General features: G+C 36.9%; 3 protein-coding genes across 5 annotated transcripts; 1 reads left to right on the top strand and 2 right to left on the bottom strand.

Annotated features, from left to right (window-relative positions):
- Nucleotides 1-651: 651 nt before the first annotated feature.
- LOC111405638 (arginine--tRNA ligase, chloroplastic/mitochondrial-like) lies at nt 652-9,575 on the bottom strand. Of its 3 annotated transcripts, none has more exons than XM_023034608.1 (18): nt 9,353-9,573; nt 8,471-8,541; nt 8,210-8,364; nt 8,039-8,114; nt 7,806-7,907; nt 7,507-7,722; nt 6,869-6,946; nt 5,804-5,887; nt 5,487-5,591; nt 4,797-4,975; nt 4,411-4,495; nt 4,105-4,291; nt 3,846-3,915; nt 3,312-3,381; nt 2,876-2,965; nt 2,153-2,221; nt 1,931-2,029; nt 652-944 (listed from the first exon to the last, which is right to left on the bottom strand). In XM_023034608.1, exons 1-18 carry the CDS (start codon nt 9,456-9,458, stop codon nt 834-836), a joined length of 1,953 nt encoding a protein of 650 aa, XP_022890376.1. In that variant the 5' UTR covers nt 9,459-9,573; the 3' UTR covers nt 652-833. The 3 variants fall into 3 exon arrangements, 2 of the variants coding, with proteins under 2 accessions (XP_022890376.1, XP_022890377.1); XM_023034609.1 differs by having other exon boundaries at nt 8,471-8,545; nt 9,353-9,509; XR_002704844.1 differs by lacking the exons at nt 652-944; nt 1,931-2,029; nt 2,153-2,221 and adding an exon at nt 3,640-3,719 and having other exon boundaries at nt 2,901-2,965; nt 9,353-9,575.
- A 9,675-nt stretch (nt 9,576-19,250) lies between these two features.
- LOC111405636 (pentatricopeptide repeat-containing protein At3g49240, mitochondrial) lies at nt 19,251-22,124 on the top strand. Its single transcript, XM_023034606.1, has 2 exons — nt 19,251-21,244; nt 21,811-22,124. Exons 1-2 carry the CDS (start codon nt 19,277-19,279, stop codon nt 21,829-21,831), a joined length of 1,989 nt encoding a protein of 662 aa, XP_022890374.1. The 5' UTR covers nt 19,251-19,276; the 3' UTR covers nt 21,832-22,124.
- A 188-nt stretch (nt 22,125-22,312) lies between these two features.
- On the bottom strand, nt 22,313-26,601 carry LOC111405637 (E3 ubiquitin-protein ligase SINAT3-like). Its single transcript, XM_023034607.1, has 3 exons — nt 25,853-26,601; nt 23,987-24,373; nt 22,313-22,966 (listed from the first exon to the last, which is right to left on the bottom strand). The coding sequence occupies exons 1-3, from the start codon at nt 26,039-26,041 to the stop codon at nt 22,607-22,609; spliced, it is 936 nt and encodes a 311-aa protein (XP_022890375.1). The 5' UTR covers nt 26,042-26,601; the 3' UTR covers nt 22,313-22,606.
- Nucleotides 26,602-26,895: the final 294 nt, after the last annotated feature.

Genomic DNA, 26,895 nt, shown 5'->3' with positions numbered 1-26,895 from the left:
ATATTGAATAGAACGACAAAACAATAAATAATCATATAACATTCAGTAATTCATATATCAGGCTTAGACAAAAAGGTTCCGAAACCCATTAACTCAACTGCAAATATCGCAGAACAAGTCACTGTAGTATTCTTCTCCGTCTAATTCTTTTCGAATAAGGGATATTTTCATTTTCTTCCAGAATTTTTACTATTTTCTCGCATTTTGCATGTTACGAAAATGAGAGCTCCCCTTCGATTTGGATCTCACTCTTGATTTGGGTTCTGTAGAGAGGCTTTGGAGCAACCGAGCAACGGTTTTGGGGGAAACAACGAAAGAGACATTTGTCCGTGTATGCTCAAGTTTAATCTTCTTTGCCAGAACAAACCGTCCAGAAACAGTGTCAAAAAAGTATGCGACAGGAGGTGATTGAATGAAATAGATTATTGTGTTTTAAATTGTCCAATAATAAAATGTCACATCATGTCAAGTATAATGTACACGTAACATGATACGTTTGACTGAAACTATTGGAGCAAGATTATTGTGTGATTCATGCTTTAAAATATTCCAAAAAATTACGGAAAGTATAAACTATAAAAATCGCACGCATTTCTAGAACATAACACAAACAAAAGGAAGCAACGCTTTCAAATATAAAGATATAAAAGCTCAAGCAAATATGTGGTTCAATTCTGTGGTTGTCCGACCAAAAAAGAACATTTAGTAATAAATAATAATTCCCACAAACACCCATCCTCCTCGTCGGATCAGGCCCCGTTTAATAAATAGCAACTTTCTAAACGCTTAAAATACAGGGTGTGGTATAAGCTGCAGCTAGAATACCAAAATACTCAAATTTTGTATACAGGAGTAATTCCTAGCAAATGGAAGCATTTTCTCATGACGACTGCTGTTGCCTCGCACAACAAGAGTCGACTTGTCTCCTCTGCTGAGCCAACAACCTGTATTGATTTCAAAGAAGAGGTTGAGAAGACTAGCAAGTACAATCAATAAGACGTGCAATTGCCAATTATTTTGTTAAAGCCCTTACCACAAGAGGTAATTAAAATTAAGACTTCAAGAATCTGCCATTATATTGTAAAGTGCAGTAGACGTAAAAGTTATAAGCAGCAAGATGTAGCACCAGAAAAATTTTTACTAGTTCACCGAATACTAATCAAGCTTGCTCTTAGCACAACCCCAGTTTTAGGTGCGCTAAAATTAGGTGGGGCCAGCCCAGTTTAGGAGACCCGTTTAAGGCCTTATCAGACTGCAATTTTTCCCAAAAAAATAATAAAAAATAAAATTCTTGAGGACTGAGTCCAATCAATCAATTAACCGCATTAGAGGCCCATCCAGACCGCTCATCATTTTTCACGCCTCTACTCATGGCCAAGGAAAATAAAAGGCGCATTGAGAAAGATGCCATTCAGCAAATGCCTTTGCCACATAAAGCCTTATATTATTAATTAAAGACTCAAGAAATCGAAAATAGAGCTAATATATGGGCGAGAAAAGTAAGGAGAGCATGCTTCAAGTTGTGGCATTCATAAACCGTTTGATAGGATAACAATCTCAAAAAAGTTCCCTTCCCCACAAAATAACTCCATTCCGGAGTAATATACAGCGGTAATGAACTGTAGTCTTTGCAAAACGGATTTCAGGAAGACAAGATGAACTTTGAGCCTTCAAAACTTATTGGAGTTAACTATCATTAAAGCACATCTTCTCATCGTGTTTCTGAACTTGAAATTAGATTGCAATTTCTTACTTAAACCTATTTAATTTCCATATGCAAATAAATAGCCCAAGCCAGCAAGCAACAGACCCACCCTTTATTCTCAAGCAACCCTCAAAATCATCATTACACTAAAAAAGCCTTCAAATATTTCTTAAACATTCTTTTTCCACTTTAATTTTCGTTGCTATATAAATTTATGCTTCATACCTGACAGTTGGTATAAAATCTTGTGAAGTCTTCAGATAAATTGTATAAATATTCGCACAACACATTCGGCAAAAGATTGGTGCATGCCTCTTCAACATTCTGCAACGGGTGGAAGAAAAGCAAAACCCAAAATAATACAATGAAGTATATAAGAAAATGTCAATGCATCCAACAAATTGCAACATGTATAGACATGGCTATATCTTCTAGGATTGTTATTACCTCAGCAAATTGGAGCAAATGAAATCCTAATACACGTTCATCGGGATGAGCCAACACTAACTTTCCAACCTGTCACAAATATAATCAAGAATTGTGTACTTTGAATGTTTTTAGGTAAGCTATAAAAGTTTATTAACGAGTGGATGAGTTTTGAAAAATTAACTTCTTCGGTTGGTAAAAATTTGAAAACAAGTATGTTACTTATTTTGACTATAACATTTACTTTCAAAATAGGTAACTTCTTTTCACTTAAAACTAAGAAAAGTGTAAGTTATTCATACTTGTGGGGAAAAAATAAATAAATAAATAAAACAAAATAAAATATTTTAAGCTAGTTAAAATGCCCATTGAAAATGTTTCCAGCAGCCACTAACATATGGCTTAGATTTTTCGAACTAACAATAGGTGGCATTCTTGGGCCAGTCATGAGAAGCCAAGCTTATCGTCAAAAGTTTAGATCAAGTTTGAATACAGAATAATGATGCAAGTACTCTACTTGTAAAAGACAAAATTGGAATTTGATGAAAAATCGAATTGATCAAATTTGGAAATAGTTTCTTATTCAGAAAATTATTATTTTCTTTCACAATTTAGAACAAATGAAAAATTAAGACCTAAAAATGAGCAAAAAGCTTAATAATTTAACCTTTGGTAATAACATTTAGTATATAACAAACATTGAAAGATACAGGTAGGAACACAACTTCAAGGACAGCATCCCACCTTTTTCAATTCTTCTATATCTTTACCCGATTTCCTTATAATTGAGCATATTCGGGCATGTGCATACAGCAGATACACAGCAGTATTTCCCTGCTCATAAAAGAAAAAAGGCAATCAAGTATAAACTGGACAATTGAAGGCGTGCTCAATTGAGAATACTAGTACGCCAAAAATTTAAAATTAAAAATCAGAGGCTGACTGGGGAAAGCAATAGGAAGCAATCAGCCGAGGCACTATGTCAAAGGGAATTAAGGAGGAATAAGAACTACATTGAAATAAAATAACTTTATTAATTAAAGTCCAGGACGGACTGATCAAGATTAATATGATCCAATACAATGTACCTTACTTTTTCTTATAAAAACACGTAGAGAAAAAGTTGTTCCCTTGTATATTTTCTTCCCATATTAAAACGCAATCAAATCTCTGAACCCACCTTATCATTCAGCATCTGGTCAAAATTGAAGGTGTAATTGGTAGTTCTGTTATTCTTCAGGTCAGCATATCTGTTCAATACCCGACAAAAATAAATTAATTCAAATGTCAGTCAAAAAATTAAACAAATAAACATGAGCACATTATCTGTCAAACCTAACACATTATTTATGTGCTCACATGCTCGTGTATTTTGGAATCTAATCTAGATCGACAACTAAATTCCAGAACTGAACAAGAATATAAATTTTTGATCCTTACACTAAGCTTATGTTCTATAAAGAGCTAAAAGTTTCTTACACAAATGAATATGGAAGGTTTGCTTTTACCTGTCTCAAATTGGGAATAACACATTTCAGAACCCAACCCGGATCCACAAGTAAAACATGAACTGATGAATATCATGATCCTTATACAAGACAACGCACAGCAAAATTTTGTTCATTGCAACAATTAGTAAGGTAGGTTTAGCACTCTAATTAAACTGGAGACCTCAAAAATCAACAAAAAAGACGTGCAAAGGCAAGAAACATACTTTACAGCACCATATCCAACTGCTTCTGCAGTACTATCAAGCTCTTCATCGGTCCATTCCTCACCCTTACCTGGCCATAAAAGGAAAATCATACATGACATGACATTAAGATCCAAAACAATGAAATCAGATAGTAGCAGCCTGCTAAAATCTAACATATCTTGATAGTTGGGGAAAAAACTAATTTTCTACTGATCTGATAATCATTGAAGTGAATACAACAAATGCAAGGATTTTCCTAAAGCAACTATTAACTTACCTCTTTGGATTAAAGCTGTTTTGCATCGACTTTTGGCTTCATCAAGTAAATCAACCAATTTGACAGTTTCAGTACTGCGAGTGCGAAATCTCTTTCCGTCTTCTCCTAAAACAAGCCCAAATCCTACATGGCTAGCTTTGGGATACTTATTATCTTCAGCTGGAAGCCAACCAGCGCGTTTGGCAGCCTTAAAAAAAATGAAGAAGAGGCATTCAGACTTGAAACTTAGCAGCACATATGATTAAAAGGTGAAATGAAGGATTGATGCACCATTTAATCATGGATTAAGAGAACGTCATAACTTACAGTAAAGAACATTTCAAAATGCTCTCTCTGGCCAACATCAGTTACATATATAATCCACTCCACCTTTTCTTCATTAAGTCGATACCTACAAGTTGCACATGTGCAGAAACATCAAATAGAGTGCAGTTAAGTTTTGATATCATTTACATAATTGCTATTTTGTTGAGTTATAACATCTTATCAGTCTTAGCAGATATCAGCTTTACCAATGACCAAATCTATATATGTTGATGTGAAAGAATTTTATGAGCTATACATTAATACCTTTGTGTATAATTTACAAAAAAACTGTAAGATAAACTGACACAAAGACAACTAGAGAGAATCTCCATGAACGGATGATGAAATATGCATCCAAAAATAAACACGTAAAGTTTGGAACTAACCATAATGCCGCAAGATCAGTTGAAGCATAGTTGTAACCACCATCCCTCTTCACAACAATAAGAGGAATATTTTTCCCTTCAATAAAGATAACACGAGCTCCTTCACTTTCTTCAATTAATCCCTGTTTACTCAACAACTCTAAAGCCCCTGGAATGTATGGGTTGTAAAAGCTTTCTCCCTGGATAAAAGGAAAACTAAAATAAGTGCCGCCGCATACCCAGTCGAAAAAAGTTAAATGTCAACAATAACATCATATATTCATTCAATAGGTCCAGTCACTGGAGCTTAAAAGAAATAATATACATTAAAAATATTATTAGATACCATATCGTCTTCAGTCAACTGTGTGATGCAGGCGTTAATTGAACGTTCTTGGCTTACCAAATTTCATTCAAAACTGAATACAAAAAGTATCAAGGAAAAAAGACTGTTTCACTCCACCAGAACAAGGTCTAGGCAAATAGGAAATGTCAAGTTTTCAGTAGACAAAAATTGACACATGTTCAGAAAATAGCCCACATAAACAATGAAATAATCCTGCCCAAAGTATGCTCATTATGTGACAAAATGCATTATTGCATTTTTTTATTCTTATTTCTTGGTGTGAATGAACATTTTAAAAACAATATTTACCACGAGACTTGCAATAAACTTTTACAAGCAACTAAAGCAGTAAGAAAATTTCCTACCTTTTCCTCTAACTCGACTCCAAGTCGCTCATAAACCCTATTATATCCTCTTCTACTGATTTCACAAATTTGTTTCCATGCCGTTCGATACCTCTCTTCTCCACCCTGTAATATGAATATGGTCAGAGAATCACGTGAATAAGATAAATAGAGACCTCCACTCAAGTAGATGATATTCCACCTTCACAGGAGTCTGTAAATGTTTACAGTGTTATTTACCAAGAAACTATGGTTACTTATGGGGGATGTTTCGAGGTTAAAAGAAAGTAACAATAAGGAGTCGAACTTTCAAAACCTTAAGCTACCAAGTTATTCACCTGAAGACTGACCACAGCCTGTTGGGCCCTCTCCTTGAATGCAGGATCACTGTCAAATCTCTGCTTCGATGCCTTATAAAATGCCTGAAAATCCATGATTGAATCAAAAGGAGAATCTTTGTGCATCCTACTATATCGAAACTTTTTCCTCAATGAAATGCAATAACTGGATTTATTTTTCAAGTATGCTTACACAGATGACCAAACAAATGAAAGCGTTAATAATCACCTAAATAAAAGTTCTTTCTTGTGCATAAAACCTAGCCACAAAGGAATAAGGAACTCTTAATTTCAGATTGATATCATGATCACATGGAGTTTTAATCTCAATAAAGAGAGACAAATATCATCAAACGAACATGAGACACATTTTCCAATAACCCACTAGCGTTTCGACTTCTGATTTTTGCTGAATAATCGGTGTTTGACCTCTCTCAACATCAACAGTTTATGTTGGCTAACAAATCACAGTAATCCTGACCTTCATTTCAATGCCTATTCCAACTTTTGAGTACCATATCTATCAAATTAGAATTCAAAGTTGTGACCATTTTATGTAGAAATTTTTTCCATGATGGCCAAAAAGAATGGTTTACACTCTCCTACATCACTAATTTGCTTAAACAAAGAGAAATTTAAGTTACCAGTCATTATGAAAATTTTCAACTAAAAGTGAAAGCCAAATGATACAATTTTATTTCACAAGTGCAATGCACCGAATAATTGAATCTTCATAAAACAGCTAAAAAAAGTACTCAATCTTCTATCTGAAAAGCTACTTGGTAGGCATTGATAATTAAATCTTCAGTTCAAGCGATTATAACAATCATTAGATAAGTCATATAATAGAGGTGGCAATGGGCCGAGCCGATTGCCCACGAGCAACAAGCCAAGCTCTCGTGGAGAGCACGAGCCGAGCTCTTGGGCAACCGGCTCAGCCCATTGCCAGATATGATATAAAAGATGCATATTACAAGCTTCAAACTCAAAGTGAAGTAAGAAAGAACGAACATAAAACCACAAGATCTTGAAGGACCAAATAGTGTTCAAAATTTCTCCGCTCACCTCTAGATCTCCAATTGCTTGATCATTAACTTCCCCATTTGGAAACATTTCGAAAAGGTACTCAATTAGCATACCAAACTGCAAAACAAAAAATTCAGCTTAAGATTTATGATAGAGATGATGAAGCACAAACACTTCATAGGAGATTATATTTAACATCAGTCAAGAATACAAAATGAAACTGTGTAACTAATAAATTTCCAGATAACCTACAAAAGCATCCAACAAGGCAAAAGTAAATACTGTTGGCTCATTCTAATGGAAAAAAGAAATAAAGATGGCATAGATTTAAGTTCCAAATTTGATGAACTACATGTGTCATGTAACTTAAAAGGGACATTCAGACCAAGATCAGAACTAAAACATTGAAAGGAGCAATCAAGTTAAGACTCAGAGAAAGCTTTTAAATAATAAAATATAAAGCAACAATCAATATTGCTCCAAGAGAAAAGAAACAATAGAAAAGAGTATGATCGTAAATCAAAATTTATGTTTTGGTTTCACAACTTGAATTATCGCAGGTAAACTAAAAGCAAACAGCATACCTAATACGATCGGAAGTACGACACAAAAACATGGGCATGTCCAATATTTGGCCACAACAAAGCAATAAGCAGAAAAAAATAAATAAAGTCTACCTGTGTGCCCCAGTCACCAACATGGTTTCTCCGTAGAACATTAACATTTGAATATTCCAGCATACGTGCCAGCGTATCTCCAATGATTGTGGACCTCAAGTGACCAACGTGCATTTCTTTTGCTATATTTGGTGAGGAGAAGTCAACCACTGCCCTTTTGATGGGAAGCTTCGGAGCCCATATTTCGATACCATTGACGAGCATCCTTTGAATACTCTGTACAGCTTTAGGTAAGATTTTCATAAACAAAAACGCACAGAAATGTTCTACTAAAAAAGGGGAAGTTTCAAAAATCAAACCTTAGCTATCCATTGCTGAGACAATACAACATTTACAAAGCCAGGTCCAGCTATTGAGCACGAGTCTATGATTTCTGATGAAGGAAGGTTCTTCATAATAGCCTAAAAATGAAAATGTAACTAATAAGTATTTGATGCTTTCAATTTAAGACATGAAATGAATCATGATATCCCAAAATATTTTTCCAGTCAATATAACAAGACATAGCTATAGCAAGTATAATCATCACCACCTGTCCTATTGGTTGGGGACCTCTGAACTGCGTACCCTTGCCTTTAACCTTTGACCACAACCCCATGGCATTGTTGCTTAACAACGAGAAACAGTTGTACAATTAGCAAGCATTAATTATATAAAAAAGCAAATTGATCTGGACTCTATTACAAAAAGAAAAAAAACGTACCATTGATAATCACCAAATTTAGGATTTTGGCATGGAGCAATTGAAGGCTCTACAGCCAACTCTTCAGGGACCGTTAACCTCAAAGATTCTTCAAAGAGCTTCGCTATTTGTTGTTTGAGACTCCCAACATTCTCTTGATCCAGATCAACAACATGCTGGACCAGAAACAAAGACAAGTGAGCAGCAGACATAAAGCATATTTGTGTATCATTCGTTTAGAAAATAATATGTTTTTGTGATGTGTTTTTTATGTGAACTTACATTAGCCATATTTGACAGAGACTGTGCCTTTGCGTCAATCAAAAGTCTTCGAGATGTTTCTCTAAGAATACCTGTCTAGTTTGACCACAACCACAAAAAAATTACAAAAAGCACACTCAAATTGCACCTTTCAATAAAAACAAAGCAAATGTCAGGGAGAGCAAATATATAAAATGAAGCACTGACATCTATAAGTCCCCAATGTTAGAAAAATTAAAGTAGATTTGATATCTATAAACTATTGCACTAATAAGTAAAGCCAAATAAGCAGTTGAGCTCCATTATGCACTATTTCCATGCTATTAAGTCCAAAGTACTATTAAGACATGTTAAGTTTGTTCGAAAAGGAAATTTTACCAAATATCAGGCTATGAATGCAACTAAGAATAGAAACAAGCAGAAAATAGAAAACACAGATTAAATAAAGAGTAATGCTATTTGCAGTCAAGCGGTCGTCCTATTAGTGATTTGTTGCGTAATAAAAAACTGCCATAGTAATGTATCAAATCACTAACCATCGTGTAAAAACTATGAAAGACTGCAAATAGCATTACACTTGAACAAACTATAATGCCCAACCCAAAACGAGCACACGTTTTGTGGGCATCAACGGTTTATCCCAATACTTTTTCCTTATCCCTTTTCATATCAAAGAAAATTAAACTATTTAATTTGAGGCGAGATTCTGAACAAAGCACTTGGCTGAAAACGAAGTTGCGTCACACATACAAATAAACATACCCATAAAAATGTTTGTGTGTGTGGGTGTGTATGTATATGTGTGTGTGTATATATGTATATATATGTGTGTGTGTGTATATATATATAGAGAGAGAGAGAGAGAGAGAGAGAGAGAGCGAGTGAGCGAGCGAGCGAGCTTACAAGTAGTGGACGAAAGAGAGGAGTGCGAGTAGAACAGAGAGAAACGATTAAATTGCAGAGGGGACAGAACCGGCGGAACCAAATTACTCAAATGTGAGCAGTTCATTACAATTCGATTAATGAAACCCTAATTTTTCCACGCTGAATGGCGCGCGTTTCTTGTATGGACTGTGTGCGAACTGTAACTGTTAGCGTTCGTTTCAGGATTTTGGGGATTGTGCGAGTGAAAAGCGTCATGATATTTATTTTATTTGAAAAAAGAATGTTGAAATTAAGCCTACCTCCATTTTATGAAAATGAAAATGAATAGAATAATAATTTTTTAAAAAATGAGTGGTTTAAAATGTAAAAACATTCGATTTGCTTTTAATATTATTTTATGAAAGATTGTGTGATTAAAAATAGGAGAAAGAAAAATAAAATGTAATGAAATGAAAATTAATTGGAGTCAAACGGGGTGTAAATGATAAGTCGTCATATAAACTAGAGTCGTAAATTCAACTAGATTAAATAGTATTACTCTATTTATTTAGTCCTTATTTTGTTGAAAATTAAAATTAAAATTTTAATTTTAATTTTAATTTAAATCAAAATCAATAATTAATTTTAAGCACACATTTTGTATGATTAACAAGTTTTCAACCACACATTTCATTAGCATTTATCAAATATATTTAAAGAATCTGATTTTAATCCCTGAAAATATAAGCTCACATATATACACAAAATTTCATATTCTATTATATATAAATCAACTCTTGTCTATTAAACTAATGAAACAATCCACGTGACAAACATAATGTCTACGCGATAATAGCGTGGTCAACAGTTGGCATGTTACATGAATAATAAATGAACTTTACTCGATGTATCAAAAATATTTATAGCTTTTACCTTTTGCATCAAAACCTTACTCGTGTTTTGCATAATGTATCAAAAATTGCTTTTCACTTTGAAAAATCTATCCCAAATAGATGCTACATGTAACATTGCATAACATACTAGAAGTTAAAATTTAATTCAAGATTGTGTTAAAAAGTGGCATTCCATTCGGGAATATATGGACTATGGAAGGTTCAAAAATGAATAAGTTATTTGTACAATTGTGTTTGACAACATTGATATTGTCAAAATCTGGATCATTAATTAAAAAATAGATTTCTACATAGATGAATGGTGACGTCAACTGTATATTTTCAATCAATATTATTAAAATTATATATGTGTGTATATATACAAGAAGTGTGATTGTCAAACATTATATCTAAACTTTGATGTTATTTTTTACTAAAAAAATATAGTTTAATTTTAGTAGTAGGTGTGGTATGCATTGGCCATAGAGAATTCTCAACACAAATAAATCGTGCTAATAATTAAGGAATTTCCTCAAGAGAAAATTACCTAAAACTCTACAATTAAAGATTAGTTTTCATAAATAAGGTGGTTAAGGTTTAAATTCAGATTTCAGGTGGTAAACATGATTATTAATTGCAATTAATAAAAAATAAATTAAGATTAATCCACATATTCATTCCCCACCCAATTCATCTCGATTCAGAGCCTAAAATTTTTCAGCATCTTTCTTCTCTATATCTTCTCTCTCTATATACCTCCCACCCACTCCATGTACCATCTCCTCTGGTTTTAGAATCGTCGTGCGCACGGCAAGGATCCACTACTATTTTAGGATCATCGTGCGTAGTGGCACAGCAAGGCACCGCTACTACTGCAAGTAGTGGCGCCTTACTTCGCAGTCGTCGCTACTGCGATGGTGCTTGCGAAAATCGAGGCGAACCTTGCGATGGTGCTTGTAATAGCAGTAAGTCCATGGGCAATAGTGCGACTATGTGTAGGTTCTGTTGTTGCGGCATGGTCGTACCTAATTTTTAGGTGTGGTGTTTCATTTTTCTATCTATAAATTTTTGGAGGTGATTTTTGTTGGTTGTATTTGACGTTCTTGGCGGTGGCTATAGTGGTGTTGGTGTTGGTGTTGGTAGTGGTCGTGATAATTTTGGATCTGATTTGTTGGTGATGTTTAGGTAATGAAGGTTGTGATGTTGGTTGCGGTGATAAGATGGTGGTGGTAATGTTGTGCTCGTTTGGTTTTTTATTATGATGAAGTTTATCTTCATTATGACAGTCTGTGATCGGGTCTATGTTAATTGTGACTTGTTTACATACAGTTACAAATTAAATTGATATGGTCACAGACTATCACACTGAAAACACAATTGGTCACAGGTAACACAAGTCGGTGAATTTAGTAAAATTGAAGGTGAAGGTGGTGGTGGATTGTGGTACCGATCTGAGGTGTGAGAAGATTTGTCTGTGGTGATTCTTTGTGGACAAGTAAGTACGTATTTATTGTGAAAATTACGACCAATTTTGTGTTGATTGTGACTTGATCGCAAACTGTCATAATTAATATTGACTTGGTCACAAACAATCACACTGAATACAAATTTGGTTACAGTTAATCACATTGAATACAAATTTAATCACAATTATTCATGATACATGTTAGTGACTTGGTTATCTGCAGTCACTTGAAAATTTTCTAGATAGGTATGGTAGGGTGTGGTGAGGATGGACGTGGGTAGCATATGATGGTTCCGTGAGATGGGATGTAATATCTAGTTTTTAATTTTTGGAAATTTTTTGGAAGGTGGAAGTGGTGTGGGGTGTGATATCAGTTTTTAATCTCTGCAAATTTTTTAGGATGTAGGGATGGGGCACAGTAGGGTAGGGAGTGCATGGCATGGGGGTGTGTGGGATCTCTAGAAAAGGGTTTTCAAGTGGGTGGCTGGGTGGGGTGAGGATAATGAATTTCAATTATATATATATATATATTGATGATGCCAAAAATTGTACCTGTTGATTTCTCGAGATTGAGGACTGAGATCGAGTACGAACGGAGCCTTCCAGTACCTGAAACAAAGGCAACGAGGTGTGTCCTCGTCACCCCTCCGATGCTTAAGTCAGATGGGAAAATTTTGTAAAAGTATGTATTGTAATTATATTGTAAAAATATATGTGAATAATGGGGCTAGGTCTTGTATTTATAGACGTTGGTGGTTGAGTTGTAGAAGAATTCAACCATTTAGAGTCCTTATCCTCATCAGATAGAGTAATTGAGTTATAAGAGGACTAAAACACGTAAAATGCTCGAGACGAGTACACTATTTTGTCATGTGGGCCTGACCTTAGCGGGGCCAGATTATTATGCCCGACTTCTAAGAGGCCCGACCACTTTTTAGAGGATATTTGAAGACGAGAGTGGTCGAGATATTGACCTCGGGCCATGCTTGAAAGTTCGGGGTCGGGCTATAATTTTTGCACACATCATAGGCCCCCGTGCATCCATATTAGGAGCTCATGGGCAATGTGGGAGTTTCTGATATGAGATGCATAAGTATATTAAGTTCTAGAATAGGCATGCTCATGTCGAGTCGATAGGCCCCCGAGCACATAGGTCTAGGATAGCAAGTATTGACTATTTAAAATTTGAAAGGAATGAGCTCGATCTTAAGGCTTATTAGAAATTTTGAAAGAAAGGACTTGATCCTGCCCTTGTTGAAATTTTTGAGAGAATTGAGCTCGACTTCGACCTTGTAAAAGAATTTGGCATGAATGAGCTCAACCTCAAGCTTTATCAGTACTTGAAGTGAAAGAGCTTTACCTCCACCTTGTTTAGAAGTTGAAAAGAACGAGCTCGACCTTGAGCTTTGCTAAAAGTTTTGGAAGTAATGAGTTTGACGACTAGACGAAGTTTCATATAGGAGGCTAAGTGGAAGCTCAATCTCATTCTGAATATATTTATCTCAAGCTTGTTGGCTGGGGTTTGACAATAATTTGAGCTCCAGAACGTAGCCCGAGTACAATGTGAAATAATATCCCGAGCTCTTGTGGCTGGGTCTTTGACAATGCGTTGAGCTCGAGGATAGGCCCCTGAGCCGAACGTAAAATAATATTTCGATCTTTGCTCTGATGAATTTGAGAATAGTTTGAGCCTGGCAAGCTCGGGATAGACCATGGTCGGGTTTTTACTTGATGCATTGCAAGACTTAGAGGTGCTTGCGTGGGACAAGACTTAGGTGCCTACGCATGACAGGGCTTTTGTTGGTGCCTGCTCGTGACAGGGTTTTTGTTCTTGCATGGGGTAAGGTTTTGATGCCTGCGCGGGACAAGGCTTTTGTGCTTGTGTGGGACAAGACTTAGATACCTGCGCGAGATAGGGCTTTTGTGCTTGCATGGGGTAAGGCTTTGATGCCTGCGCGGGACAGGGCTTTTGTGCTTGTGCGGGACAAGGCTTAGATGCCTACGCGGGACAGGGCTTTTGTGTTTGCGCAAGGCAAGGCTATTGATAGTGCCTGTGCGGGGCAGGGCTTTGGTGCTTGCGCGGGGCAAGACTTTTGATGTGCCTGCTCATAACAGGGCTTTGGTACCTGCTCAGGGTAGGGCTTTCATGTGCCTGCTTGAAGTAGGGCTTTATTGTGCCTACTTGTAATAGGGCTTTTGGTGCCTGCGCGGGACAGGGCTTTGTGGTGCCTGCTCTTGACAGGGCTTTGGTGTGCCTGCCCAGGGCAGGGCTTAGTGGTGCCTGCTGCCTGCTACCTGCTCTTGACAGGGCTTTGGTGTGCCTGTTCGGGGCAGGGCTTTAGGTGCCTGCGCGGAGCATGGCTTTGTGTGCCTGTGCGGAATAGGGCTTTGTGGTGCCTGCGCAGAACAGGGCTTTAGGTGCCTGCACGGAGCAGGACTTTGTGTGCCTACGCGGAGCAGGGCTTTGTGGTGCCTGCACGGGACAGGGCTTTGAGGTGCCTGCGAGGAGCAGGGCTTTGTGTGCCTACGCGGAACAGGGCTTTGAGGTGCCTGCGTGGGACAGGGCTTTGAGGTGCCTGCGCGGAGCAAGGCTTTGTGTGCCTGCGCGGAGCAGGGCTTTGAGGTGCCTGCACGGAGCAGGGCTTTGTGTGCCTACGCGGAGCAGGGCTTTGTGGTGCCTGCACGGGACAAGGCTTTGAGGTGCCTGCGCGGAGCAGGGCTTTGTGGTGCCTGCACGGGACAAGGCTTTGAGGTGCCTGCGCGAAGTAGGGCTTTGTGGTGCCTGCACGGAGCAGGGCTTTGTGTGCCTGCGTGGAGCAGGGCTTTGAGGTGCCTGCGAGGAGCAGGGCTTTGTGTGCCTGTGCGGAACGGGGCTTTAGGTGCCTGCGCGGAACAGGGCTTTGATGGAGCACTTAGTATGAGTGAACCAAATGTTATTGTAATTCATAACCAAATAATCATACCATAAGCATGAGCATTGATAACACCAAAATATATGATTTTCAAGGATTAAAATACAGATCATATATGTTGTGTGATTAATGTCTTTTAAATATCCATAATATTTATTTTAGGATGTACGTATGAGCTACTATTTTAATCTCAACTAATAATGATAGTTGCTCCATATTAGCAGCAGGTTAAAAGTTATAGATGAATAGTGGTTTCATAATATTTTCAATGCATAGCCTTTGTTCATTAAAATGTAAATCAATAAAATCATTAAAAGCTCAAGCACTTATAAACAAATCAATTGCTCAAGTGCATTCATTAGTTTAGAATTACAAGGTTCCCATTTTTCATAATGATGATTAGCTTTTGAGGCTAATGTCCTCAGGTATATTTCAGTGGAGATGTGTCAAATACAGTTTTCACCAAATAAAAATTAGTTATAAGACAGTTTGTCATTAAATATGTCCTCAAATGTTTAAGCCAATTGTGTTAGCCTTCAATCATATTTAATTGAAGTCGCATGCCCTTGTGCAAGCTTGGTTTGCAAAGAAATATTCTCGTAATTAGCACTTGAATGATGAAGAATTAAGTTGGGCAATCTTTAGACAGTTGCCCAAAGAGAGTTTATGCCAATAAAATGAAGTAATCAATGGGCCCAAATGCATTGGATAAATTGGGGTCATAAGGTCAAAATAAGACAAATGGCAGGTCCAATCATACACACCCCCAATGTAAGCATAAAACATACCTCAGATGAGGCCCATATGTTAATGGGATGGGAAATTTAATGGGGTGATCTACTCCAGCAAGAGAGCCCAAAAGAAAAGCACCTGACGTGGAATAAAATCTGAACCAAAGTTTGATTTCCATAAGAAATTAATGCTGATACCCATCACAATGGAAAAAAGGCTGGGCTCGTCGCCTGAGGTGAATTGCGGCAGCTTCAACTATGGTGGCTACTAATTTACAAATCACATTAGTTATTTTTATAGCAACAGGAGCTTTGGTAATCGTGGCTCAAAAGCAAAATTTTGGCTTGGGCTTTTCGTCAAACAACTGGGTTGCCACCGTGATACTATCAAATCGGTAATCCAGAATCCGTTCTTTGAACCCGCAAAACATAACAGTAAGGCTTGCTCAAACATCAATTCTTTTTCCAATCAAATGTCGGCCCCTTGTCATAGCACCAATTCCTCGTTGCCTCTCTCTACATTGCTTGAGAACATATTTGCCTCGAATTCTCGTTCATATGCCAAAAGATACTTAGCTTAAAGCTCACGACTGCCTCAAAGGTCGCGATTCCGAGTTGCCTTCGTAATAACATTGTAAGTTGCGGGAGCCTCTCCTTTTGCAGATTTGGACTATATTACCGGTCCAACATGGTGCAACTTATCTAAATTTGTATTGACAACCGCCCCGACGACTATCATCGGAGGTAATGGTGGCCTGCAGTAAACCCGAAAGTTCTCACCGAAGTGGATAGTAGCTTTGACGGCGGTGAATGAACACGACTGACCCTTTTTCTATTCTATTTCTTCTTCAGTGGTTATTTTAAATGCCTGATTTGGGGTAGACCTAGAGCTTGATTGGAGGTAGAAGAAGGGTGATAGAAGGTCGGTTTTTTTTCTTTTTTTTTTTTGTTCGATTTGGGGCTTTCTCCTGATTTAACCTCCGATCTGAAAATTAAGATGATCAATTGATATCCTCATTTTTTTATTTTATTTTCTTTAGAACAAAGACCAGAAGTTCATCCTTTCAGTGTTTTGTCTCGGTGGTCGACCTTTGTTTGGTTGAAATAATTGCACGAATAATTGTTGTCTTTGCTTTTCTTCAGTAGAACAAGCTGGCCGAATAATTATTCAATTTCGGGTGACTTTTCGTACGTTGTAATAACATGGTTAATGTACCGTTCCCACAGACGGCGCCAATGATGATGCCAAAAATTGTACCTGTTGATTTCTCGAGATTGAGGACTGAGATCGAGTACGAACGGAGCCTTCCAGTACCTGAAACAAAGGCAACGAGGTGTGTCCTCGTCACCCCTCCGATGCTTAAGTCAGATGGAAAATTTTTGTAAAAGTATGTATTGTAATTATATTGTAAAAATATATGTGAATAATGGGGCTAGGTCTTGTATTTATAGACGTTGGTGGTTGAGTTGTAGAAGGATTCAACCATTTAGAGTCCTTATCCTCATCAGATAGAGTAATTGAGTTATAAGAGGACTAAAACACGTAAAATGCTCGAGACGAGGACACTATTTTGTCATGTGGGCCTGACCTTAGCGGGGCCAGATTATTATGCCCGACTTCTAAGAGGCCCGACCACTTTTTAGAGGATATTTGAAAACGAGAGTGGTCGAGATATTGACCTCGGGCCATGCTTGAAAGTTCGGGGTCGGGCTATAATTTTTGCACACATCATATATATATATATCGGAATTTTAACAAACATGCAGGAACACTTATGGATTAGTTATCAATAACTAATTATTAGTGGAAATTATAGGAACTCGATATTTTCAAGATCTCAACTAATAATTAAAAATTACAAGTTTTTCTTCGAAAAATCAGATACAAGTAAAATTCTAAAAATATTAATAATAATGCTATAAAAATTATTTAACCTATTCACCCCACTATCATCTACCTTTCCAAATCCTAATTATTTCCACAAATTTGTTCTCTTTCTCTACATAATCGACCCCTCAGCCGGCGCAAGCATGGAGCGATGTCATAAAAGATTGGGAAGATAGTCCATCGACAGTTCTTCCTCTACTAAGAGAGTTTGTGTGGTTAGATTTTGCCCTTCGAGGAACACGCTTTGCTTATGAACGAACAATTTTAACTTTTAAGCCAGACCTCGCAAGAATCACAAGTGAAAAATAATTGACTATAACATTATAGCATAAATTAACTATTGTCAAAGCAGTAATATTATTCATAGTCAACAATTGCAATTTAATCATATGTATCAGTTTGTTATTGAAGCATTAACTTGTTGTCCGAGGCAAAAAAATTACATGAAATTAATGTCTCAAATAACAAGATGTCACGTAGGATGGTTACTATCGTTGAATACAAATAGCATTATTAGATACAAAATCAGCAAGTACTTCAATTTCTAGCAGGCATGAAACGAGCAACAAGCAAGGTCACACAAACCATGAGTAGACCTCCAAAAGTAGAATTCCAAATTAATATCATCTCTACATGCAATTGGAAAAGCTTCTAATAACAAGTGAATATAAAATATAAAGGCTAGAAAACTACAGAAGCAGAATTAGAAACTCACCAAAATTAGAAGCTTCCTCGTACATTTTGATTATTGGAAGAAAAATTTAATATTGAGACGGGAGGCAACTGTATGGGGGGGAAAAATAAGATTATCAACTGGCAAGTTATTTTATAATCCCACATCAAACTCCAAAAATCGAGCCCTAAATGAATATTCAAGTTATTCAACTTACCCGGTCCTGAGCACAGGCAAATGAGGCCTGTGCCTCAGGCCCAAAACCACAAAGGGCCTATTTAGGCCCAAAGTTTTTTTTTTAATTTTTTAATTTTTTTTAAAGAAGGAAAAGAAAAAGAAAAATAGTTTTTTCTGTGATGATTGAGATATTTGTTTGTTGTTTTAATCTTAAGTTTTAAGTTAATAATATGTTGCATAATATATCGTTGAATTTTACATTTACGTTGATTTTGGGGGCCTAATTTTTGAATTTCGCCTCGGGCCCCGACAATCACAGGACCGGCCCTGCCTATAGCATAATCTTTAGTCGAACATCGTGCACGGACTTCTCCTATATTTTCAAAGTGAAATTTGTGTGAATATTTTGGACCTTTTTGGTGGATTATTGGGATTCTTTGCTGAAGTCGTTGACTCCTCTCCCCACTCCCACTTTGAGCAAACAAGCCCTTAAGTGAAATTGGGAGTTGATCAGACGAAAAACTCCTTTGACGTTTTATTTGTTTTGGCCTTCACAAGACAATTTAAAGGAGAATATAGTAGGGGCCTGTTTGGGCTCGATTTTTTAATCCAAAAAATTGATTTTTTGATCGTTATTTTACTATTTCAGCCGTCATATTTGACTTCTTCTCTCACAGGTGGACCCTACTTTTCTCCTAACGATCAAAAAATTAATTTTCAAAATCACTCCCAAACAGGCTCTAGATATTGACGACAGAATTGTATTATACAAAGTTTGGCTGATTTCGAAATTTTGGGACAAAATAAAAGGTTTATGTGACATTGTGCAAAACTACTAAAGGTCAGGGATAGCCAATTATGCTTTTTGGTTCGAAGTTTAAGCAATGCAAGCAATGTTTGGTTGAGATAAAAATCAAATTATTTGTAAATTTTAATTAAAATTGATTGAATATGTAATTAAAATTAATTGTTGACTTTAATTTAAATTTTAATTATTTTTTTAACTGAAAACAAACCTGAACTATTTTTTATAACAAGAGGAACCAAAGAAAAACTTGTTTCGGCTCAAGGATGTATGCTTGTTTTACAACCTCACCATTTTTATTTTTTATTTTTATAAATTTGAAATTAAAAAAGAATTGTTAAATTAAAAAATTTGTTTATTATCGCCCAAAGCCCTTAATAAAACCCTCTACATTTTCAATTTCACTCCCTACCACAGTAATGGCTCTATCGAAACTCACGTTTTTTACCCATTTATCCAAAACCCTAACTAAACCCTGCCGTTTTCGACTTCCGGCACCGCCGTCCATCGCCGTCCCTCTTCGCCTCTTCTCCTTCGCAACCCCAGAAGAGGCGGCGGCCGAACGCCGCAAGCGCAAGCGCCGCCTCCGTATCGAACCCCCACTGTCTTCCCTCCGCCACCAACAGCAACAACGCCCTTCTCCGCCCTCCGCCGCCCCTCAAAACCCCAACGCCCCCAAACTCCCCGAACCTGCCTCAGCTCTCTCCGGCAACCGCCTTAACCTCCACAATAAGATTCTGACACTCATCCGCGAAAATGATCTCGAAGAGGCTGCACTCTACACGCGACACTCGATTTACTCTAATTGTCGACCGACTATTTACACGTGCAACGCCGTTATGGCTGCGCAGTTGCGGCAGTCGAAGTACTCCGATCTTCTGTCTCTTCACCGGTTCATCACTCAGGCAGGTGTCGCCGCCAACGTCGTGACGCATAACATCCTCCTAACAGCCTACCTGGACTGCCGAAAAACGGATCTTGCTTTGGAACACTACAGGCAGCTCATCAATGATGCACCATTTAACCCTTCCCCCACCACTTACCGCATTCTTATCAAAGGCCTTGTCGACAATCAGAAAGTCGATAATGCCCTTGAGCTCAAGGACGAAATGGCCACCAAGGGCTTTAAACCGGACCCGACTGTTTATTCATATTTAATGTTGGGTTTAGCTAAGAATTCAAACCCGGATGGGATTTTCCAATTGTACGAGGAACTAAAGGAAAAATTGGGACAAGAAGAAGTTTTGGATGGGGTGATATATGGGAATTTGATGAAAGGGTATTTCTTGAAAGGAATGGAAAAGGAAGCCATGGAGTGTTATGAAAAGGCTACAGCTGAAGGTTCACGTATAAAAATGAGCGCAGTGGCGTATAATTATGTCTTAGAGGCTTTGACCATGAATGGAAAGTTTGATTTGGCTGTGAATTTGTTTGATAGGATGAAAAACGAGCATGATCCGCCAAGGAAATTGACTGTGAATTTGGGGAGTTATAATGTGGTGGTGGATGGGTATTGTGCAGAAAAGAGGTTTGGCAGAGCCATTGAGGTTTTCAATAGTATGGGAGAGAAGAGCTGCAATCCGGATACCCTGTCATACAATGTGCTGATTGATCAGTTGTGTAGTAATGGGATGTTGGATGAGGCAGAGGAGTTATACAAGGGGATGAGTGATAAGAATGTGAATCCCGACGAGTATACTTTTGTTGTTTTAATGGACACTTGCTTTAAGGAGAATAGACCAGATGATGCAGCCGGGTATTTTAGAACAATGGTTGAGTCGAAGCTGAGACCGAATCTGGGGGTTTATAACAGGATGGTTGATGGATTGGTTAAGGTTGGGAAGATCGAGGAGGCTAAGTCAATCTTCGATATGATGCTGCCGAAGCTTAGGATGAATGATGATGCATACAAGTTTATCATGAACTCATTATTTGATGTTGGGAGGCATGATGACGTGCTTAAGATCGTGGATAGGATGTTGAGGGAGGATCCAAATGATTTTACTGAGGAACTGGAAGAATTTCTTCAAGAAAGGTTGAGGAAAGATGGAAGGGAAGAGGAGTTGACAAAACTTAAGGAAGATTTAGAAAGGGAGAAGGCTGAGGCTGCAGCTAGGGCTGCTGAAGCAGCAGAAAAAGCTAAGGCCAGTTCTCGACTGGCTCTTTCCTCTTTGAAACTGTTTGGAAAGAAGATTTCTGAAAATACGGATGCCGGAGAAGAGCCACTTGCTGCCACTGATGCTGAGGCCTTGGCTACCTCTGTAAATGGACGTGAACTGGCTGAAAAACAAGAGAATACCGAGGAAAGCTCTGGAGAGATAAAATTTGCTGATGAGGGCGTGGCTGAAGAAGCAATAGAAACTAGAAGCAATGCCGAAACTAAGCAGGTTACAGCATAATTATTAATTAGATTCAAGGGACAATCATTTGTTTACTACTCTGTTACTTTGTTCTCTGAACTTCCTAGTGATGTTTGTGTAGCTCCAGAATCATAAAAATATACAATTTGAACTCGCCATGTGTTCTTAATTCTCATCGCAGCACAAAATAATTAAAAAACTATGAATTTTATGTGATTTGATTCCTCTCAAGCAAAGGCCATGTCCACGTGATTGGAGAAGCCTTTGAATTGAATATGTGAAATATCGATATGAGTTAGAATCCAATGTGCATGACATGACGGGTGGAATCTCATTTGAATCTAGGTGGTAATCATCAGCATGAACCTCAAATAGCAAGAAATGTGAAATTCTGGTTTAAATAACGAGACATCTTGCAAGGCTAAATAATACTTATTGCACTGACCTGAATAGTATGAAAAGTGTGAAATCTATTCTGAATAACACCCTGTTTGGCCCCAATTAATTTTCATTTTTCTTTATTCTATTTTTAACCACATAATCTTCCATAAAATAATATTACACGTGTATTGAAAATTTTTTCTTCTTTTCAGTCACTCATTTCCCCAAAATAGAGGGCCAAACAGGGGCTATGCATGTCATCTTACATGCTAAATACTGTTGGGCGATCGAGGAAATGATAAAGAGAAGCTCCGGAAATCCTGTGGGAATAAACAAGGATCGTCTTGCATGACTAAATACTAGTATACTTTAGGAATGATTGAAAAATTCCTGTCTGAAATTTCTTATGAATCAACAATGATTCATGAGCTTTAGAATTGCACAGCACAACACCTTGGAGATGGTTATATTGTCTGTGACATTGTGAAAAGGGAACACGTTCAACGACCTCCAGAACAGTAGAGAATCAGGGACAGAGGGAATGGTTAAGGACAATTTTATTTGACGTAAACAAGGTAACAGAAAATCAACTCCAAAATGCCAATGTAGGAAACAGTAGTCACAGGTCCCATTTTCTCCCCTTTTGATCAAAACCTTGATCTCACGTACAGAGCAATATCATCTTGAAGGCAAGCAAGAAAAGAGCAAGTCATAAGAAAAGAAAAACATGGTGCTTATTTGACAATTGATTAAAGCTCAATCTTAGGCAACCAATGGGAAGATAAGTTGTGTTTAACATTTTACAAGTCATTCTGTTGCGACGTCTCACAAAAACACGTTAAGTGGATTTTTGGTATACAATATTCGACAAAATTAGACACTATAGTGAAGATGTTCTTAGCTTTTTACCTTTCTTAGTACCTTATTCGCTGTACCAGACATGCTAGCAATATCTTACCATACACGTGTGTCATGTGGATAGACATACGACAGCCCAAAATAACTTCTTCAGCTACAAAGATTTGACATACACACCCCGTCGTCTGAATTTTGCTCTTTCCATATTCTTCCAGTAACTCTAAGCTTCAGCTCCTTGCTGTCCCCACAAGAGAAAAAAAGCGCCACGTTTCTTTGGATTATAAGACCATCATGACTGTCCCTGACCTTTCGGTGGCTATCTCGAATGCTCCGAGGTGTACCCTCCCATATGAGTTTTCGGCCATTTGCTCCAACCTCCAAGCTGTAGCTATAATTGTGAGCTTCGACCTCATTGCCCATAAAACGGATGAATGCCATATAGACAGGAGCTATACCAAGCTGAAATGCTTCAAAGTGGAGGCAGAAATATTGTCCAAAACAATGGAAAACCTAATGAAACAAATACCAGAAACAAGATCACATTACTAATCAACATGTTATTTAGTTTTTACGGAGCAGTAGTTATTAGTTCTATTGAAACGTCAGAAGCAGCTAGGGCACCAATGTATTGTTGATACATCAAAACATGAACTTGACAGCATTGCAACCACAATTTTCTCTTTATTTTTTTATCTTGTGCTGAAGTTCATTAAGTAAAATGGAAAAACAGGAAATGCACTTTATACGTGATAATGTTGTAGGAGACGATACAGATGGGTAGGCATTATTATAAGAGGAAATTCTTTTCTATACTTGGCCCTTGTTTCCCCGTTTTCTAAAACTCATTTTTCCTCGAACTCATTTGCAGCTACATATTTTATGGACCCACAACTTCTATCAACTTTTCAACAATACATTTCTACAACTTTCATTGAAATCTACTAAAAACTCTGTAGCACGGACACTCTAACTAGCGTAGCGTGTCCGTGTCCTCGGACACGTATCGATACCGACACTTTTCGAACACTTTACAATAATTATTTTTTCTTACTGTTATTATATATTTTTAATTCAAAATTATTAGCAAATAACAAATAAGTAATCATATTTAAAAGATTTCAACAAGAAAAATCAATAATAAGTATAAAAATAAATTTATACTGTATAAATGAAGAATTTTAAAGAATTTAATTAACGTGTCGACGACGTATCGTGTCGTTACTTTTTTGAAAAATTACGAGTCAACGTATCCGATACGTATCGTGTCGAACACTCAGTGCATCGTAGACTAAAAAACTGATTTTTATCTAATCCAACAGGGGCTTAATTAACAGTTCCTTGGTAATACATTGTAAGCCTCTGAAAATACCATATGGAAACATCAAATACACAAAGGAATTAATTTAGACTTTGAGTAACGAAAGCCTCAGAGAGCCACAACTCAACGTGCATATGCTATAAATGACAACTGGAAGATCATAATATTCATATTATAACATGAGCAATCCAAGAGCACGAGATGAAACTTACTGTTAGCATCCATGTTGCATTTTCTACTTCACGAGGATTTGACTTTACGTAGCGGTGATTGAATGTACTTCCCGAGTGCATGTCCACTTTGTGATCATCTCTTAAATGAGCAACAAGACAGGGAATGTCACCAGTAACTGAGCACTCAGATCCTGCATACGGACAATTGTATGGTCTGAAATTGCAAACTGCCTCGTGTTTCAGTTTGCTGTAATAGGGAAATATTTCCGGACATCCCAAAGAACAGTACTTGCATGGCAGCTCGAGTGACTCAGCTACCTTCTCTAGTGCTAAGCACCTAATATCTCCAAGCTCTTGTTTGCATGTAGGACATCGGTTATGCACCCTAGTCTTGCAGGTGGAACACAGAGTGTGCCCATTGTGACACTACAAAAGATCAAATTATCAATCAACCAATGCTCATCCAACATTTTTGAAATGTCTAAAAGAGAGTACTTTTAAGTAACTTTTAGTTTCAAACATGATTATGGGCCTGTTTGGGAGCGATTTTTTGACCCAAAAAATTGATTTTTTGAAGTTATTTCACTATTTCAGTCGTCATATTTGACTTCTTCTCTCACAGGTGGACCCCACTTTTCTCCTAACAGTCAAAAAATCAATTCTCAAAATCACTTCCAAATAGGCTCATATATTTTACTTCTTACATTTAAGTAACAAAAGTTAGTTATTTTAAAATTAAGTCTTACCTTGGTGTTCAACTAAGTTACTTATTTTAATCGCTAAATAAAAAAATAAAAAAATTAGGTATTTTAAAGCTTATTTACTTATAAGTAAACTTTTAAGCTTAGCCATACATGCTTGTACCATTCTTTATCCCAGGCATTCCTCCAAAGAAACAGAGGAGAAGTTTTGTAAAACATCAAACAGGTCATAACAATAAACAAACAAAATTACTGAAAAAAGCGACGATGCAAAGATGCATGGTAATTAATTCTATGTTATGAAATACTTTAAATGCATGATGGATGAAGGCCAATTTAACAAATCATTTTGACAAGCCTCACTAGATTACTTATCTTAAAAACACTACATGCATCCAAAAATAGTTAAACAAATCAAATAACAAATTGATTTTCTGATTTGTTCTTTTTATAATTTTTCAACAATAACTACAACAGTTTGAAATTTATGAAGTCATCCAACTCCAAGCAATCACTGTTGCATTTTAAACAGTACAGAAGTAACTGTAGAATAAATTTGTCTATATCTTGAGTAATCATTTCATCCTGATCTATTAAATAATGCAGCCGATATTCTAACATCAATGGTTAAAAACCAAACAATACCAGCAAACATCCTTATCTAGACCTTTTAAGGCATGTTCCATTTGCAGTACTAGAAAGGATTGGACATTACAGTAGACAAGATTTGAGATTTTTCACTATCCAATCCATCTCAACAAAAATGCAATCAGGTTCTTGAAAAGGCATATATTTCACGTTACATTAACAACATCAAGCCAAGATTTATAATGACTTGCAACAAAGAGAAGAAAAACATGATAAATATGCCAAAAGATACTCCAATTTTCTTCTAGTAAAGGTCTAGAACAAGTGGCAAAGCCCCAGTCTCTTAAATCCAAATGAATTACAACTCAACTCAATACATGAATCAAATATAAAAAAAGTTCCAAATTGACTTCCAACAAAATCTAGCCATGAACTCATAATACTATAAAACCTTCAACTCCATTCCCCCATCCCCACCCACAATTACAATATAAATCTACACATATTTTTCATCAAACGCATAACCATCTACCAGAAAAATGTAAAAATTCCCTCCCCACACCCCCCAACAAAAAAAATAAAAAAAAAAAATTTCAAAAGGAGAAAGGGAGAATACCTGATGGATTGGAGGGTACATAGAATTGGTGCAAACCGGGCATTCGAGCAATTCATGGACGCTTGTGGGACCGATCCCAGAGAGAAGTATATTGTGAGGCTTTGAAATTTTTTTAAGAGGATGGTCTTCGTCTTCAATTCCATCTGATGAAGATACACACTCCACGCTATCCATTTCAATTGTTGCCATTTCGAAACAATCACAAATTCCCACTTTCACAAATCTCAGATGCCCAATTCCAAAAACTCAATCTTTAGCAGAGACGCCCAATTAGAGGAATCCACTCTTCTGCAGAAATCTGAGATGCCCACTCTCAAAAGCATCTAATGCAATACCCAATTTGTAAATTTGATATTCACCAAATTTTATTATGCATATAAATGCGACGCCCACTTGGTAAATTTTGATATTTCACAAAAATAGCAATAAATCACTTCCAAACATGTAATCTTCTACAAAATTATCGGATGGCCACTTTGTCTATTCCATAGATCAGATGCCCAATTCCAGACATGCAATGTTTATTCAATTCATATATTTCTGCTTTTTTTCCTTCGTATAATTTTGGTTTCTTCTGTTAGAGAAGATACATTTTAAATAAGAAGAAACTAAAAGAATTTGATCAAAAAATGAGGAAAAAAAGCAGAAAAGGAGGAAGAGATATCATCACGGTTCGATTCAAAGAATCAAACAGCGTATTTTCACGAAAAGAGGTTCTTTTATTCTTCTCTCTCTAGTTCATGTGAGGAGAGAGAGAAACGTGGATCTCCGCTGACTTTGAAAATAATTGAAATTCGGGTAGTAATCCAACGGTCATAATTATTGTTGCTGTAATGATATGTTATTTGTTCGTTGAGAAGGTCATCAAATAAGCTGTCATTGTCAAGAATACTTTATAGTTACTCTGAATAATCAATGAAAATGGAGAGAGTAAACTAAAGGTTGAAACCCCAAACTTGAAAGCCTCGTAGTCCCGTCCTTAAAGTATTGTGAGTAAGGTAAATTTTAGGATGTGTTCTAATAGATCAGGGAATAAAAGTTTG

Source organism: Olea europaea, chromosome 12, assembly GCF_002742605.1.
Source record: "Olea europaea var. sylvestris chromosome 12, O_europaea_v1, whole genome shotgun sequence".
In the NCBI taxonomy this organism is placed as follows: Eukaryota; Viridiplantae; Streptophyta; class Magnoliopsida; order Lamiales; family Oleaceae; genus Olea; species Olea europaea.
This window is presented reverse-complemented; position numbering and strand designations above follow the sequence as displayed.

Coding starts and splice junctions, on each gene's coding strand:
- LOC111405637 (XM_023034607.1), bottom strand. CDS start 26,041: ATGGCAACAATTGAAATGGATAGCGTGGAGTGTGTATCTTCATCAGAT. Junction 24,374..25,852: donor TGTACCCTCCAATCCATCAG/GTATTCTCCCTT, acceptor GATCTTTTGTAG/TGTCACAATGGGCACACTCT. Junction 22,967..23,986: donor ATGCAACATGGATGCTAACA/GTAAGTTTCATC, acceptor TTGTTTCATTAG/GTTTTCCATTGTTTTGGACA.
- LOC111405638 (XM_023034608.1), bottom strand. CDS start 9,458: ATGAACTGCTCACATTTGAGTAATTTGGTTCCGCCGGTTCTGTCCCCT. Junction 3,916..4,104: donor AACAGCTTTAATCCAAAGAG/GTAAGTTAATAG, acceptor TTTTATGGCCAG/GTAAGGGTGAGGAATGGACC. Junction 2,966..3,311: donor ACCAGATGCTGAATGATAAG/GTGGGTTCAGAG, acceptor TTTTATGAGCAG/GGAAATACTGCTGTGTATCT.
- LOC111405636 (XM_023034606.1), top strand. CDS start 19,277: ATGGCTCTATCGAAACTCACGTTTTTTACCCATTTATCCAAAACCCTA. Junction 21,245..21,810: donor GCAATGCCGAAACTAAGCAG/GTTACAGCATAA, acceptor TCTTCTTTTCAG/TCACTCATTTCCCCAAAATA.